General features: G+C 41.1%; 2 protein-coding genes across 5 annotated transcripts in view; one reads left to right on the top strand and one right to left on the bottom strand.

Moving 5' to 3' along the window:
• The first annotated feature begins 447 nt into the window (after positions 1-447).
• On the top strand, positions 448-5,503 carry degs2 (delta(4)-desaturase, sphingolipid 2). The gene is made up of 3 exons (XM_032500009.1): positions 448-621; positions 2,846-3,588; positions 4,312-5,503. The coding sequence occupies exons 1-3, from the start codon at positions 540-542 to the stop codon at positions 4,453-4,455; spliced, it is 969 nt and encodes a 322-aa protein (XP_032355900.1). The 5' UTR covers positions 448-539; the 3' UTR covers positions 4,456-5,503.
• A 1,137-nt stretch (positions 5,504-6,640) lies between these two features.
• Positions 6,641-13,427, bottom strand: part of evla (Enah/Vasp-like a) — a 34,216-nt gene continuing 27,429 nt past the window's right edge. For 3 of the 4 annotated variants that reach the window (XM_032499486.1, XM_032499485.1, XM_032499484.1), the window contains exons 6-14: positions 11,736-12,644; positions 10,480-10,733; positions 10,200-10,315; positions 9,891-9,918; positions 9,281-9,323; positions 9,077-9,137; positions 8,774-8,831; positions 8,601-8,658; positions 6,641-8,102 (exon numbers count right to left, since the gene is read on the bottom strand). In XM_032499486.1, the coding sequence (XP_032355377.1) occupies positions 8,065-8,102; positions 8,601-8,658; positions 8,774-8,831; positions 9,077-9,137; positions 9,281-9,323; positions 9,891-9,918; positions 10,200-10,315; positions 10,480-10,733; positions 11,736-12,644 (1,565 nt within the window). In that variant the 3' untranslated portion in view covers positions 6,641-8,064. The remainder of the gene's footprint in view (positions 8,103-8,600; positions 8,659-8,773; positions 8,832-9,076; positions 9,138-9,280; positions 9,324-9,890; positions 9,919-10,199; positions 10,316-10,479; positions 10,734-11,735; positions 12,645-13,427) is intronic. The other variant, XM_032499487.1, reaches the window with a different exon arrangement.

The following is a 13,427-nucleotide window of genomic DNA, read 5'->3' as shown; positions in this document are numbered from 1 at the left end:
ATGGATTCTTCCCAGACTGTAAAAAATATGATACATACATCAGTCATTGGTTTGTCCCGTGCTGCACGCTTTCATGAAACCGAGCCAGTAGTTTTTACTAACCCTGCTGACAGACTGCAGGCGACAAACAAACAGCCAGCAGGCTGAGCCAAAACCCTGACCTCCTCGGCGGTAAGAACTCGTCTTATTTCTAGAACAAATACCTGTCTGGACTCTATGTGGCCTGTATTTTCTTTCTTTTTCAATAGAATCCTTTTTCAATTCCAGCATTCACAGGCCTATTATCCCTCGAAATGTAGCTTCTAGAAAACTAGTAGGCTATAAATACAGTTGTTTTGTTCGTGAAAGGTTGTAAAGATGCAGTTGTCGGCATGCTGGGCAGCAAAGCGGCCGACGTCCCTCCCTCGGCTCGGGGGAGGAGTTTGTGATCTCACCTCACACCTGCAGCTTGTGTAAGTGGGTGTGCCCCGATACTGTCAAGCTTTGGTGACACACATAATGCCACAGAGCTGGTTACCTCAGGCAGAGAACGGACAGTCATGGGAAAGACAGGTGGAAGAGGCGACTTTGAATGGGTCTACAGTGACCAACCGCACACTTCGAGAAGAAAAGAAATTCTGGGTAAGAAATGGTAGGGCTAGACTATAAAAAGCTTCGTCAACAGTGAGAAATCTGCTAAATTAAATTCCTGGTTAGTTTGTGTGATACATAGCGTAGGCTACGTTTTTTCCCCCCGGGACTACAACATTGTTTCCCAAGATCTTAGCCGGTTGAACCTGTTTAGGTTGTTTGACGAGCAATCATTTAAAAGTGAATGTCGGTCCAAACTAACAAGAAAATCACAATTATGACCAATTCACAACTAGGCCTTCATGTTAGTGGAAGTTACACATTTCTTTTTAAGCCCAAGTAGAAATATTCTTTCAAACTCCATTGAAAACTGCATATCTTAAGTGAATAAAAGTAGTCTAGGCCTACTGAATAATTATGAATTAGAGTATTTTTTACATTTACTAAGAGAGAGAGAGCAAAAGGCATTTTGTTAAAGTGTAGACACTCAGATAGCAGTAATGGCATGTTTCAGTCTCCCTCGTGACAATAAACCCAATGATTTATTGGGATTTGCTATTACCTCTTCTTTTGTGTAAACCAGTCTTGAATCTTTTTCTCGGACTTGGGAGACAATAACAGCTTATGTATGGCAGGTGCAGTTGACAATGATCCCGTGCTTGCTAGGTAACAAGACACATTCCTTGCTTATGAAAAACACAGATGCAATGTCATGTATGAAGTGAGATGAAAGGCTTTGTGAGAGTCGGGGTAATCTGGGAGGATCCCTGAAAAAGGAGCATTTATTCAACAAACAGCTTAAACTACGTCTATTGTCATTAGTTGATTAATGCAAGAGCATAATATATAAATCTGTATCAAGAGCAGTCACCTTTGGTAATCTGATCTATTAGTCTATGTACTTTAATTGCAAACAGTTTAGAGGAACAAGCTCTGAACCTATTGCTGTAGCCTGGATTTGATCCGGGTTGTCCACCAGTCGCACGGTTGCTCAGGTGTGAAAAAATCTAGAAGGTGATGGGTTTTTTCACCCGATTGAGCTTTGAATTATTAAAGTTTTTTTTTCTTTTACTTATCCTCTGCCCTGCCCTGATGGGAGAGGCAGAGGGACGGGAGTGTCAGGTGCTACAGGTTACCTTAAGCCTCATTTCCTTGGGATATTTTGATTGACAAGTGGTTTTATGTTGTATTGTTTGACATGTCTCCAGCATATTGTCGCTAACCTTGCATGTTATAAATGTTTTATCATCAACGTCTACGATTACAGTGGAGGTCACACGGATGATGAATGATTGTGATGTTCTAGATCACCATTAGTTTAAGCTTGAGGCTGATGAGTTATGTAACCATAACTGGAATGACTTGTCTCTCTAGCATGGTGAAGTTAAAATCCAGCTTTTTCTGGGAGGCAGCTGTAACCTGATTAAACAATGTCTTTCATAATGTCTGGTTATTGATTTAACTTTATGTTCTGTGGGAGGTCTACATATTACTTAAAGATACCAACACTTAAAGATAGCACATACCATGGCAAGAGACCTGCATGCAGTGGAAATTCCAACTAAAACCATTTTTACTTACCACAGCGAGCCCACTTTGCATAGTGGATTTACACGAGTGAGCTGAAAGCATAGACGCAGGCCTGATTTGCATCAGCAATCATGGAGCATAGCTACCTTTTTTACCTAATGCATGATGGTATACGCTCTCTAACCTCTGTGATCCTGCAGTGTGGATGAATTTAGGCTGTAAGGTGTGGCCAGTGTATCACATCAGAGGGTGTATGTCCTAATGAGTCAATTATGTTGCCATATGAACTAAACTTGCTCTCATCGTAATGGCAAATTGAATTTGAACCGCTCCCTTGTTTCTCCCTCAGTTTCATCTCCCTAAGCAAAACACCACCTGCCAATTAAAAAAATATTTGTCAGCAGGTCCCTTCTAGGTGAAGGGCTGGCATCATACAACATGCTTGATTGTGTTCTTTGGATTGCACTGTCACAGTTCTACACAGTGATAAGTTGAGATCAAGCTATTTAAAATGACAGTCCTGTAAAACTGCTTTCCCTTGCTGGATTCATGACAGGGTTTTTTATTATTTTTCCAATATATGCTTTAATGTTCTTTTTTTTTCTTGTCTTCATAAATTCACTTCCTCCACTCCATTTCCTTTTTCTTTTGGTTTCTTTTACTATCTTCCACTTCTCAACTGCCTATCTTTTTGTTTCTCTTGGACCTTTTAATCCCCTTGTGCACTTCCCACTTCCTTCTTCAGCTAAATATCCAGAGATCAAATCCCTGATGGGTCCGGACCCCCAGCTGAAGTGGGTGGTCTCAGGCATGGTCCTGACCCAGCTCCTGGCCTGCTACCTGGTTCAAGACCTCTCCTGGAAGTGGATCATCTTCTGGGCTTATGCCTTCGGAGGCTGCATTAACCACTCCCTGACACTGGCTATCCACGACATCTCTCACAATGTGGCCTTCGGGAACAAGCTAGCGAAGTGGAACCGCTGGTTTGCCATGTGGGCCAATCTGCCCATCGGGCTGCCTTACTCTGCCTCCTTTAAGAAGTACCACATTGACCACCATCGGTATCTTGGTGGCGACCAGCTAGATGTTGACATCCCTACAGACATTGAGGGATGGTTCTTCTGCACCCCAGCCAGGAAGGTCCTCTGGCTCTTCCTCCAGCCCTTCTTCTACGCCCTTCGCCCTTTGGTAGTCAATCCTAAACCAGTGGGTCAGCTGGAGATCCTTAATGCAGCTGTTCAGTTCACAGCGGACCTAATTATCTACTATATGTGGGGGCTGAAGCCCATTGTTTACCTCATTGCAGGTTCTATCCTATGTTTGGGACTGCATCCTATCTCTGGACATTTCATAGCTGAGCATTACATGTTCCTGAAGGGACATGAGACATATTCTTACTATGGAGCACTGAACTGGATCACCTTCAATGTTGGATATCACATGGAGCACCATGACTTCCCCAGCATACCTGGCAGTAAACTTCCTCAGGTGAGGCTGTTATCTAATAAGTAATATCAACAGTTAAATCATGACCAACTTTCAAACAGGGGTCTTGTTTGGGCTCAGATTTCTTTCACAAGGTGTGGACAGATAAGACACGCCACTCCTGTCTTTCAGAATCTAAAGAAAAGGGTATCAGCAAAAGCCACATGTCACTTTTTTCCTATCATATCAACTGCAAATATTTATGAGATGAAAGGCCAGTCTTTGTAACTGAATAACTGCTGTTCATCTAACAGAACATGAGGAGAATCAAAGTGAGGTACCCTTTGACACAGCTGACAACTACTTTTATTAAACTGCTAGTTGGAAAATTCTATTTTTGTTCTGACTTGGAATCAGTTTAATCTGTTTCAACAGCTCTGATCACCACTGTTCAGTGGCAGGCTATATTTGAAAAGAAAATACAAGGCCTTTACGAGAGAAACTGCAATGTGCTTTCTTGTTGAACAAAGCAGTGAAATGTCTACTTCTATCAGATTTAGTGTCTGTGTGATAGTGATAGATATCCATATTACAATAAGGTGCCAAGTTAAATTACCTCTGTCCGAGTACCTAAGGTGCTTCTGATACTATACAACTGCAAATTGTTATATATATATGTGTGTATATATACAGTATGTACACGTGTGTGTGTGTATGTATTGATATTCTTTAAAAAAAAATGTTTTACGCATTCTCATTTAACATGTGATGTTTATTTATTGGCAGGTCAAGAAAATTGCAGCAGAATATTACGACTCATTACCTCAACACACTTCCTGGATCCGGGTGTTATGGGACTTTGTTTTCGACGACAGCATCGGCCCATACACTAGAATCAAACGGGACTACAAGCTTAGCAAGCAGGAATAGATCTGTGATGTTTCCCCTTGACCAGGAATGTGAATTTTCGCTGTTAACAATCTATGGACTATAAAATGTCCTTATATTCTCTAGTTTGAATGGCTAATATCCTCCATGAGGGGTGTGGATGTCGCTGTACGTAAACATTCTAACATGTTGGCGCATCTTAAATCAATCCTGTGCTTGAGTTACTATAGGGAAAATGAATGTGCACATTTCAGTTGCATACATACGCAGTGCATGGAAATTGGAAGAGAATTCAGAGACGGCTAAATGGTTTTGTTTCCTGCTCTAAACAGATGGCCCACCTTTGTGACAGTGATGACATTTCCTTGTATCCAGAAGGTTCTGAGAATGGCAAAAAGATGGAAAAACTAATATTTCAACAGAAAAAAATCCTTATAGGATAAAGGTCACACACATTCTCATGAGGTTTGATCAAGATTGTACTTTCTTCTTTCAGCCTCCAAGCATTACGTCTTCTGAATTTCTGAATGTGAAAGAAAAGGCACACAAAGCCTGTTAGATTACCTAAATTAATATTGAATCCTCTAGGCAGAACAGTGCTGAGGTGGAAAATAAGCATTGAAACTTACCTTTCAGTAAGAAGAGCCTTTTTCATCAGTGAAACCAGTTCTGCTTGTTCGCAACTCCATCATGCTGTAAACTGTTTGATTACATCTACATGGAGTGGACAAAATAAAACACCTTATGAAGCAAAAAAATTAATTATTTAAAAAAATTCAGTCAGGGAATTAACTTACTGGCCATTTCACATTGCTCAGAAAATCTCAGTTGGTGAGTCTTCTTGTGGCTACTGGTCCTCCACAAACTACAGTAAATCATCACTTCTGATTTTTATTTATTTAAAAATTACAAGCTTTACCAAATTGGTATTTACTACAGAGGTATTGTATGGTGTTTATTTTGTCCAACCACTTGTGTGTACAACTCAATCTATGTGTTGTGATTGATAAGCGTGATTGTTGTTTCTATTTAAACGACTGTACTAAATATATAAAAAAGGGATCGGTTTAAGAAGCTATGGAGAATATGAGTTTGTGGTTGATTTTAATTTCATATCTGTTTTGTGGTAACCAGATGTGACTTCTTTTTTTTTTTAATTAACATTAGTGCTGTCAAATGATTTATTATACTACTATTACTTATTTATATATTATCACTAAATTATTTAATTAAAATATTAATCACATTAATGTAATTATCCTCAAGCACATTTTTATCTATTCCAAATGTCCCTTATTTTCTTTTTGTCCCTTTTTTTTTCTCATTTTAATGCTCTAATCAATATGGAAAAGTGGACTGGCTTACTTTGTGCAATTTTTTTTTTTTTTTTTTTTTTAATGGAAAAAAAAATCCCAGCCTTCTGTAGTGTTCAATTTCACGTGTAACATTCTCACTTTGAGCAAATAATGTCTTACACAATGTAACACTGTCCATCAATTAAAGGGTGAAAAAAATACTTTGAGAGGGGGGGGGGAGAATTTGCATCAGCTGTGTGCTTAGCCATCAAGTGGTATTTCAGACTGGACGTCCTGCGATGATAGCTCAGTTTACAACGACAAAACACACAGATCACTTTGGTCTTGTCAATGGAACCTTTTGGCAACTTTTAAAAAGTAAACTTTCTATTCAGAATCTTATTGGCATCCATTTTGGCGTCTCGCGCTTGCTATCCACTCAAAACGTAACATTACTACTTTTTGGCTGGCTCGCAAGCCCAACAAGTATGGGTATGCCTGGTGCTTTGTTTCCGCTCTAGCTAGATCCGGTGTGGTGTTGTAGTCTTTTTAATGTTACTAGTTGTAGCATCAGCATGTGGAAAAAAACTACAAAGTTTGCTAGGCCAAAACGAACGTTAATCTTACAATAAAAAAACTGACGCCGTTAAAATGGGTTTGCATTAACGCCGTTAATAAAGCGTATAGGTAACTGACAGCACTAATTAAAATATTCCCTAAAACATGTAAACTTTCTACAACACACACACACACACACACACACACACACACACACACACACACACACACACACACACACACACACACACACACACACACACACACACACACACACACACACACACACACACACACACACACACACACACACACACACACACACACACACACACACACACACACACACAGCGTTTAGATGGTTGACACGTCGATTGCTTTTGTTTGAATGAATTTACTTCCAGCTTTTAAATCATTACGTAGTTGAGAGCAGACAGAGTGGATAGAATGCAACAACCGATATTCAACCAAATCCTTCCTTCAAAGACACATTTAGCTACCATCACATAGGCCTACCATTCACTTTCTGCACATTCTTATCTAGGTTAGATTTGCATATTATCAGAGCAACCCCCCTTATTATTTTCACATTGCTACCATTATCAAATTCAACATTTCATATATAAAAAGGGGAATCTTCATGGAAACAAACCACTTTAATAAATGTACCACCGTTTGTATTTTTTTCTTCTTCCCCAAATCAAATAAAAAATGAATCCATAGAGATGGGGGTTTCATGCATACTTGGGAGGATCACAAACCATAGGATGTCTAAAAGGTAGTACTACATTGTTTTATATCTAGGTAAAACCAGGTGGCACATTTAAAGTTATCTGTTATGTGAATGATCCCCAAGTTTCCATTATCTAGCACATCTGAACAGGTAGAGAAAAACATGTACCACGGTCACACTGGCGTTGTAGAGCAGACTGTTACTGTGTGTTATTTGATTAATTGCCAAATAATCAATTTCCTACTTGCAATATTTTAAGCCTTGGATATGAAGGAAAGAGGTAATTGAAGTGGCTAACTGTGGTTCAAACATTAACATGTTTTGCAACGTGTCTGGAGAGAAAAGATTAGACACACCCAACACCAGTATGAACAAGGTAATAAAAAGCCTGTTTTTTTCTGATTGTTTAAAAATGCCAGTTGAGGGCAGGTGAGTCTGCAGCACCATTATGCCCATATTGTGCTTGTTAATATGAAATAGTTAGGGATTAACTAAACAAAAAATAATGATAGAAAATATAAAAGGCTGACATAAATGGTGTGCAAGATTCCTTTGTCCTTCTATATCAATAAAATACTCATCATCAATAGCATCATTATCACCACAGTTTTTAAATAATAAAACAGTAAAAACTTAGAAAACAAAAATATTTTCTTTTTAAGAATTGCACTGAACAGAGAACAAAGAGTTGCAACACTGGGCTGACTGAGTCTATAGGTGCACAGAGAGGACCACAACACCAAACTCAGCACAAATGTCCGTCCTTCCCTCAATTTATCTGTCATCCTCTGTTTCAGTTTGTCAGTCCTTTAATCTCTCTTGATCCATCCCTCTGTTTCTTCTGCTCCTCTGTCCTTATCTGTCTGTACCTTGCTCTGTTTCTTTAATTTTCGCTGTCCAGCAGACTCAAATGTTGGCACAACATCTCTGCAACTTGCATCATGGCGTCGCTAGGTCACAGAAACATTGAGAGAACATTCCTCTGGTCCTCGCGTCTGTGCATCTGCATGTCCATCCTCCTCCAGCTCCTCCTCTTGCTTTCCTCCTACTGTTGCTCAGATAAGATTAGGATGTACCGATTCTGCCGATTTCTTGTCTGATGGCTACAAGAAAAGAACGCATTAAGTTAACTATTCCTCAACAAAAACTTGCACGAACACTTTGCCCGTTATGTATTTGTTTGGATCAAATGTGTGGGGAAATGGAATTACAATTTTTGTTATATTTTTCATTTCACCTTTATTTTTACAGGCAAGTTATTAAGAACAGGTTCTTATGAACACAAGTGGCGTACCCACTTAAGGAAAGGGAAGAAGGGCTAGAAAAAAAATACGTTAGGAATGCATACAGTTTAGATTTTTTATTTGACATACTAAACAGACAACAGTAAAAGTGCACAGGTACATGTGTGAGTAAGTGAGCGAGAACCTGTTATTTAGCTGGGAAAATTATTATGGAGTCAACAAGCTTTTTCATGTTAGGATTAGTAACATTTTACTGCCAGTGACTTGTAACAGCTAGTGAGTGGAAAGGATTAAAGATTATACATGCTTTATGCTCTTGGATACTACAATAAACTTTACAAGCACTGTGTTGCTTACCATTTATGATTTCATCTTTCACTTTATGCAACTCGCGTACAACTTCATCCAAAATTTCCTGCAACACAGAACCTGCTTGTGAGTTCAACATTGCAGGGTGTGAAAAATCGTTAATCTACAAAGTACTAAATCCATACAAGTAAAACATAGTAAAACACGTTGCTGATACCAACCTGTTTCATCCTGTCAAATTCTGTGTCTGATTCACTAGTGCTGCCGATGGGTCTCACTCTGCAACACAAAAGAATAAACTGCGGGTGAGCATATTTAAGGATTATGTGTTCTAAAAAGTTTTTTTTGTTAAACCTAACCACAATTTAGAGAATCTACATCTAAATCAATATTTAATTTCTGTTATTTGCACCGGTGCCTGCAGTGCAAAGGTTGAGATTCATGATTTATCTGTTGTTACTGCTGGAGGTTTGCTATACTAGATTCAGATCATACTTCCATTACTCCTCTTCTTATTCACAAACCTGGACACCAGTGAGGACTTTTCTGTAGAGTTGGATCGTTCCCATGGCTTCTTTAGAGCATCTGGTGAGAGGGAAATAATAAATTACATAAATTCAAAACAACTCTGAAACAGCAGGCTATAATGCAGAGCAGAATATATCTTCTTCTATCATCTAACCTGTAGCTTTATGGGACTAATACACTAATGACGGTTTGTTTTCTACCTGTTGAGTTCTGCTGACCTGGCCCTCTGCCACTGGAGTCATCCTGCAGGAGAGAATTAATTATCACTACACAATAGTAAATCAGCTTTGTGTACATTTTCCAAAGTGGTTACATTTAAGATCTTCAAGAAATAGTTCAACATTTTGGGACTTATTATGATGAGTAGATACTGCTCTCAAATATATATTCTTTTTGTGTACTATATGTTAAATATATATAGCCACTGCCAATAGCTTATTAGCTTAGCTTGGCACAGAGATTGGAAACGGCACGTGCTTGCTCCGTCTGAAGGTAACAACATCTGTCTACCACCACCTCAAAAGGTCCCTAATAACTATTTTTTGGAAACTGTGCCTGATTAAGAAATCGTCCAGCATGTGACCCCACAATAACTATAAAATTTGTGAGCTTTAGGTGGATTTTTGTTACCTCTGGACAGACTTAGATAAGCTGTTTGCCCCAGTTTCTAGTATTTATGCAAAGCTAACAGGCGGGAAACTCCAGCTCCATATTGAACAGACAGACATGAGAGTGATATCAATATTCTCGTCCAACATTAACATTACATTTTTCCAAAAATGTCAAACTATTAAAAGGCAAAATACTTACTTCATCAGGTTTCTCTGAAGCTTTCCGTCTGTGAGAGGTGAGTACATGAGCAAACAGTGAGATACGCATACAAATAATTCAGTAACTGGTGCAGAAAGATTGAGACATGGACAAAATACTAGAGTTTATTTCCTTTTTAATATGAACATTTACTGCAAGTAAAGCAGAACCAGAAAGACCAAAATGAAAACTTTAGTATGATATGGGATAGAATGGCTGACAGCACAGGTACTGTATTTTCTTATGTCTCTCTGCATGATTAATTCAAGGGAAATGTGACTGGTGTGTTTGTTTGTGTAGCTGTTTTACCTGCGAGCTAGTAAGGCATTCATTTCTTGCATCAGTCCCTCCCCACCACCTCCACTGCCACCGCTAGAACGATTGGAGTCACTTTTGCCACCAGACCCAGGCGGACTGCTCTCATCCTGAAGAACACATTACCAAATGGGTTGCCGTTTCTGGACTGAGAGCGCTCTATGTGTCTTTACCCCATTACTCCATAAAATACACAAATTAGACGGCTTCAACTCTACTGATGAAGTAGAACCAGAAGGACTGGATCTCCTAAGCTTTAACCATGGAGGCTCACCCTATGGACTTTACGTAATTTGGCTCCAGCCAGTGCTGCAGCCAGTCCTGAGGGTTGGTGCTGGGCCCCAGGCGGGCCCCCAGGAGGCCCTCCACCAGTGGGCAGTGGAGGGGGCATGGGTGGGGGCACCGCCATTGGGGGAGGTGGACCTGGTGGAGGTGGTGGGGCTGGAGGACCAGCCATGGGTGGTGAAACTGCAGATGGAGGAGGTGCCACAGAAAGCATAGATGGGTGACCTGCAGAGACAGGGGGGCCTGGGAGGGGCACAATTCCATATAGGTTAATGGCTATATGGCTTGACTGACCTTTCATGCCCCTGGGAAGATTGTATGGAAACTGTTTGAGAAATGATATGCTACACACTCACTGTATAACAAACATCTAACAACCGCTTATTGAGACTGCTGGCCACTGAGCAGCACAGCATATGATTACACACTATTGTAATTCATGGGGTATTCATGGGGAGTGTTATTTATATTAAAATAATATTTTATATTTGGTAAATTGGCCGATTTTAAACAGTTAAATAAAGTTTTTGTATTTTGTCCTTTACAGGCAGCCATTAATCTCATTTAAGTTTAGTGTGGTTTCAAACTTACATCATTGTCTCAAGGTAATACAGTTACAAGTGAAGACTCTTTTGAAAACTAAATTCAAACAAAATCTAAGACAGCTTAAAGCAACAAATTACTTTAATCTGCATAGAATGCTTTCACCGTGTCTATGTTTGCAACATTGCATGTGAAATTGACAGCAACAGCTCAACAAAACAATACCAAAATTAATTACATGTACCATCGAGAAGAACTTTCAGAACAGTCACTTCCTGAAACCATGTGACAAAAATGTGACTTTGATGACAAAATAAGGTGCAACATACTGATCAAATAGAGCTTGTATGTTTAAATACTCTTATATTAAATACTATTTGATCCGCCCTTACGGTCCTAAGAACAGATCTAATCAGACAATGTAGGTGAAAACGCCTGTGTGGAGGTAGATTGTTGTGATTTTTGTGTGTGCATATGACCCATGCCTTTTTCGTGCTCTTGTGTAGCATTATGGGTATGGTGCATTCAGTGAAAATACATGCATGCACGCACGCACTTACGCGAGCACACACACACACACACACACACACACACACTCACACTCACACACGCACGCACGCACGCACGCACACACAAACACACACACACACACACATCCTACTGCTAAGAGACTACCTCCTCCACTCTCCTCCTCATACTTACTGCTGCTGACCATGGGGGACTGGTGGGGGACAGGGGAAGGGGTCTTCTTGGGTGAGCCCCCATCAGACATGGCAGTGTAAGAGGGGGGTGAGGAGGAGGAGGTGGGGGGCTGGGCCTGCTGGTGGTACACCTGCTGCTGTTGTTGTTGCGGATGCAGTTGCTGCTGAGGGTGGAAGGTGGATGGGTACTGGGGCTGGTGGCTGGGGGCTGAGCCTGTGGCTGTCTGACCTATCAGAGGAGGCAAAGGGACGGCCTCGCAGAACTGTGGAGTGAGTGGCAGATGTTGAGAATGAGGAGAGTAGGAGCCATCTGGCTGGCCATTGGAGTGAGGGTGGGGCTGGTGCTGGGGGTACTGGTGATGGCCCGACACGGTGTTTGGGTCAAGAGGTGGGGGCTTCATCCTAGTGCTTACGGGCGGTAGAGGGTGAGCCAACGGGAGGGTGGGCTGACCCTGCTTCACAGGCATGGCCATCATAACAGGAGGGGAGGCGGAAGGGGGCAACTGGGCATACATGTGCTGCAAATGGGAGGCGGACCAGGTGCCGTGTTTAGGGGGGAGCATGATGTCTTGTTGCTGCTGTTGTTGTTGAAGGTGTAGGTGGCGAGCTGCTGTGGGAGGAGACAGGGGGATCTGACGGACCTGTCGGCCCTGGGTGGTCACTCCTGCCTGGACTGGGGAAAAGGCTGAGGCGAGTGAGGTGGAGAGCTGGGAGGAGAGCTGGGCCCTGTCCCTAGCAGCCCCCACCTCTTTCTCCTGACAAGGAGAGGAGGAGGAGGAAGAGGGAGGAGAGGAGGAGGCCACGCGGGCGTAGGAAGGTGGCAGTGTGCTAGCTCTGTACTGTCTGTACTCAGGAGGAGTGTCTGGGTGGGTGGGAGGGGTGGACACTTTATATTGGAGAGTGGAAACGACTGTGACAGGCAGAGAGAGAAAGACAGAGAGGAGAGACAGAAGGAGGAGATGCAAACGAAGAGAAGGACGGAGGAGGGCAACAAACAAAGGAAAACAGAAAAGAGAAAAACGTGAGAAGAATGAAAAGCAACCAACTGAGCAACCAAGCAAGTAAAGATGAGAAAATCAGGAGCAATTAAAAAAACAGAAGCCAATAGCAAATAAGAAAGAATCAAAATATCATAAAAAGAACAAGCAGCAGAATGCAACATGACTGAGCCATGGTCAGAAAGCATATGGCATTTCCCCCCAACAGTAGCTGGAAGAAAGAGATGGCAGTAGAGCATGTTGCAGGGAGAGGGGGGTAACTGATATTGTCACTAACAGTAGGAACAAAGCAGGATGTTTAAGTCTGAATGTGTATTTAAGGGCAGACTTGAACATTTAACTGGTGCATGGATAAAAAAAGCATAAGGGCATACAGACTGGGGAGTAGTGGTTGAAACTAAGGCGGGGACCACCAACACAAAGCACATTTGCACATGTGCTTTGTGTAGAATTTACCTCTAGGAACCTGTTTTATCAAGGTCTGGAAATCTCTGGTATTAAGTATTGATAAAACCACCTGTTTGCTTTGGGAAAGAAATTAGTGCTAACCCTGACTAAACACTGATAATTTCTCACATTAAAAACATAAAGCAAAGCAAATATCAATTTGCTCCTCAGCAAGGATGTTTGTTGACAGCTGGAGTGCGCACCGAGGTTCTTTTTGTTGACAGTTTTTTTTTTTTTTTAAAGCTTGT

Source organism: Etheostoma spectabile, chromosome 20, assembly GCF_008692095.1.
Source record: "Etheostoma spectabile isolate EspeVRDwgs_2016 chromosome 20, UIUC_Espe_1.0, whole genome shotgun sequence".
Classification (NCBI taxonomy): Eukaryota; Metazoa; Chordata; class Actinopteri; order Perciformes; family Percidae; genus Etheostoma; species Etheostoma spectabile.
Note: the sequence above shows the minus strand (reverse complement) of the source record. Positions and strands in the feature narration are given on the sequence as shown.

Bases quoted from the DNA above. Each gene is read 5' to 3' on its own strand.
- degs2 (XM_032500009.1), top strand. From the start codon at position 540: ATGGGAAAGACAGGTGGAAGAGGCGACTTTGAATGGGTCTACAGTGAC. The intron at 622-2,845 runs GTAAGAAATGGT...TTCCTTCTTCAG, and splicing joins GAGAAGAAAAGAAATTCTGG to CTAAATATCCAGAGATCAAA. The intron at 3,589-4,311 runs GTGAGGCTGTTA...ATTTATTGGCAG, and splicing joins CTGGCAGTAAACTTCCTCAG to GTCAAGAAAATTGCAGCAGA.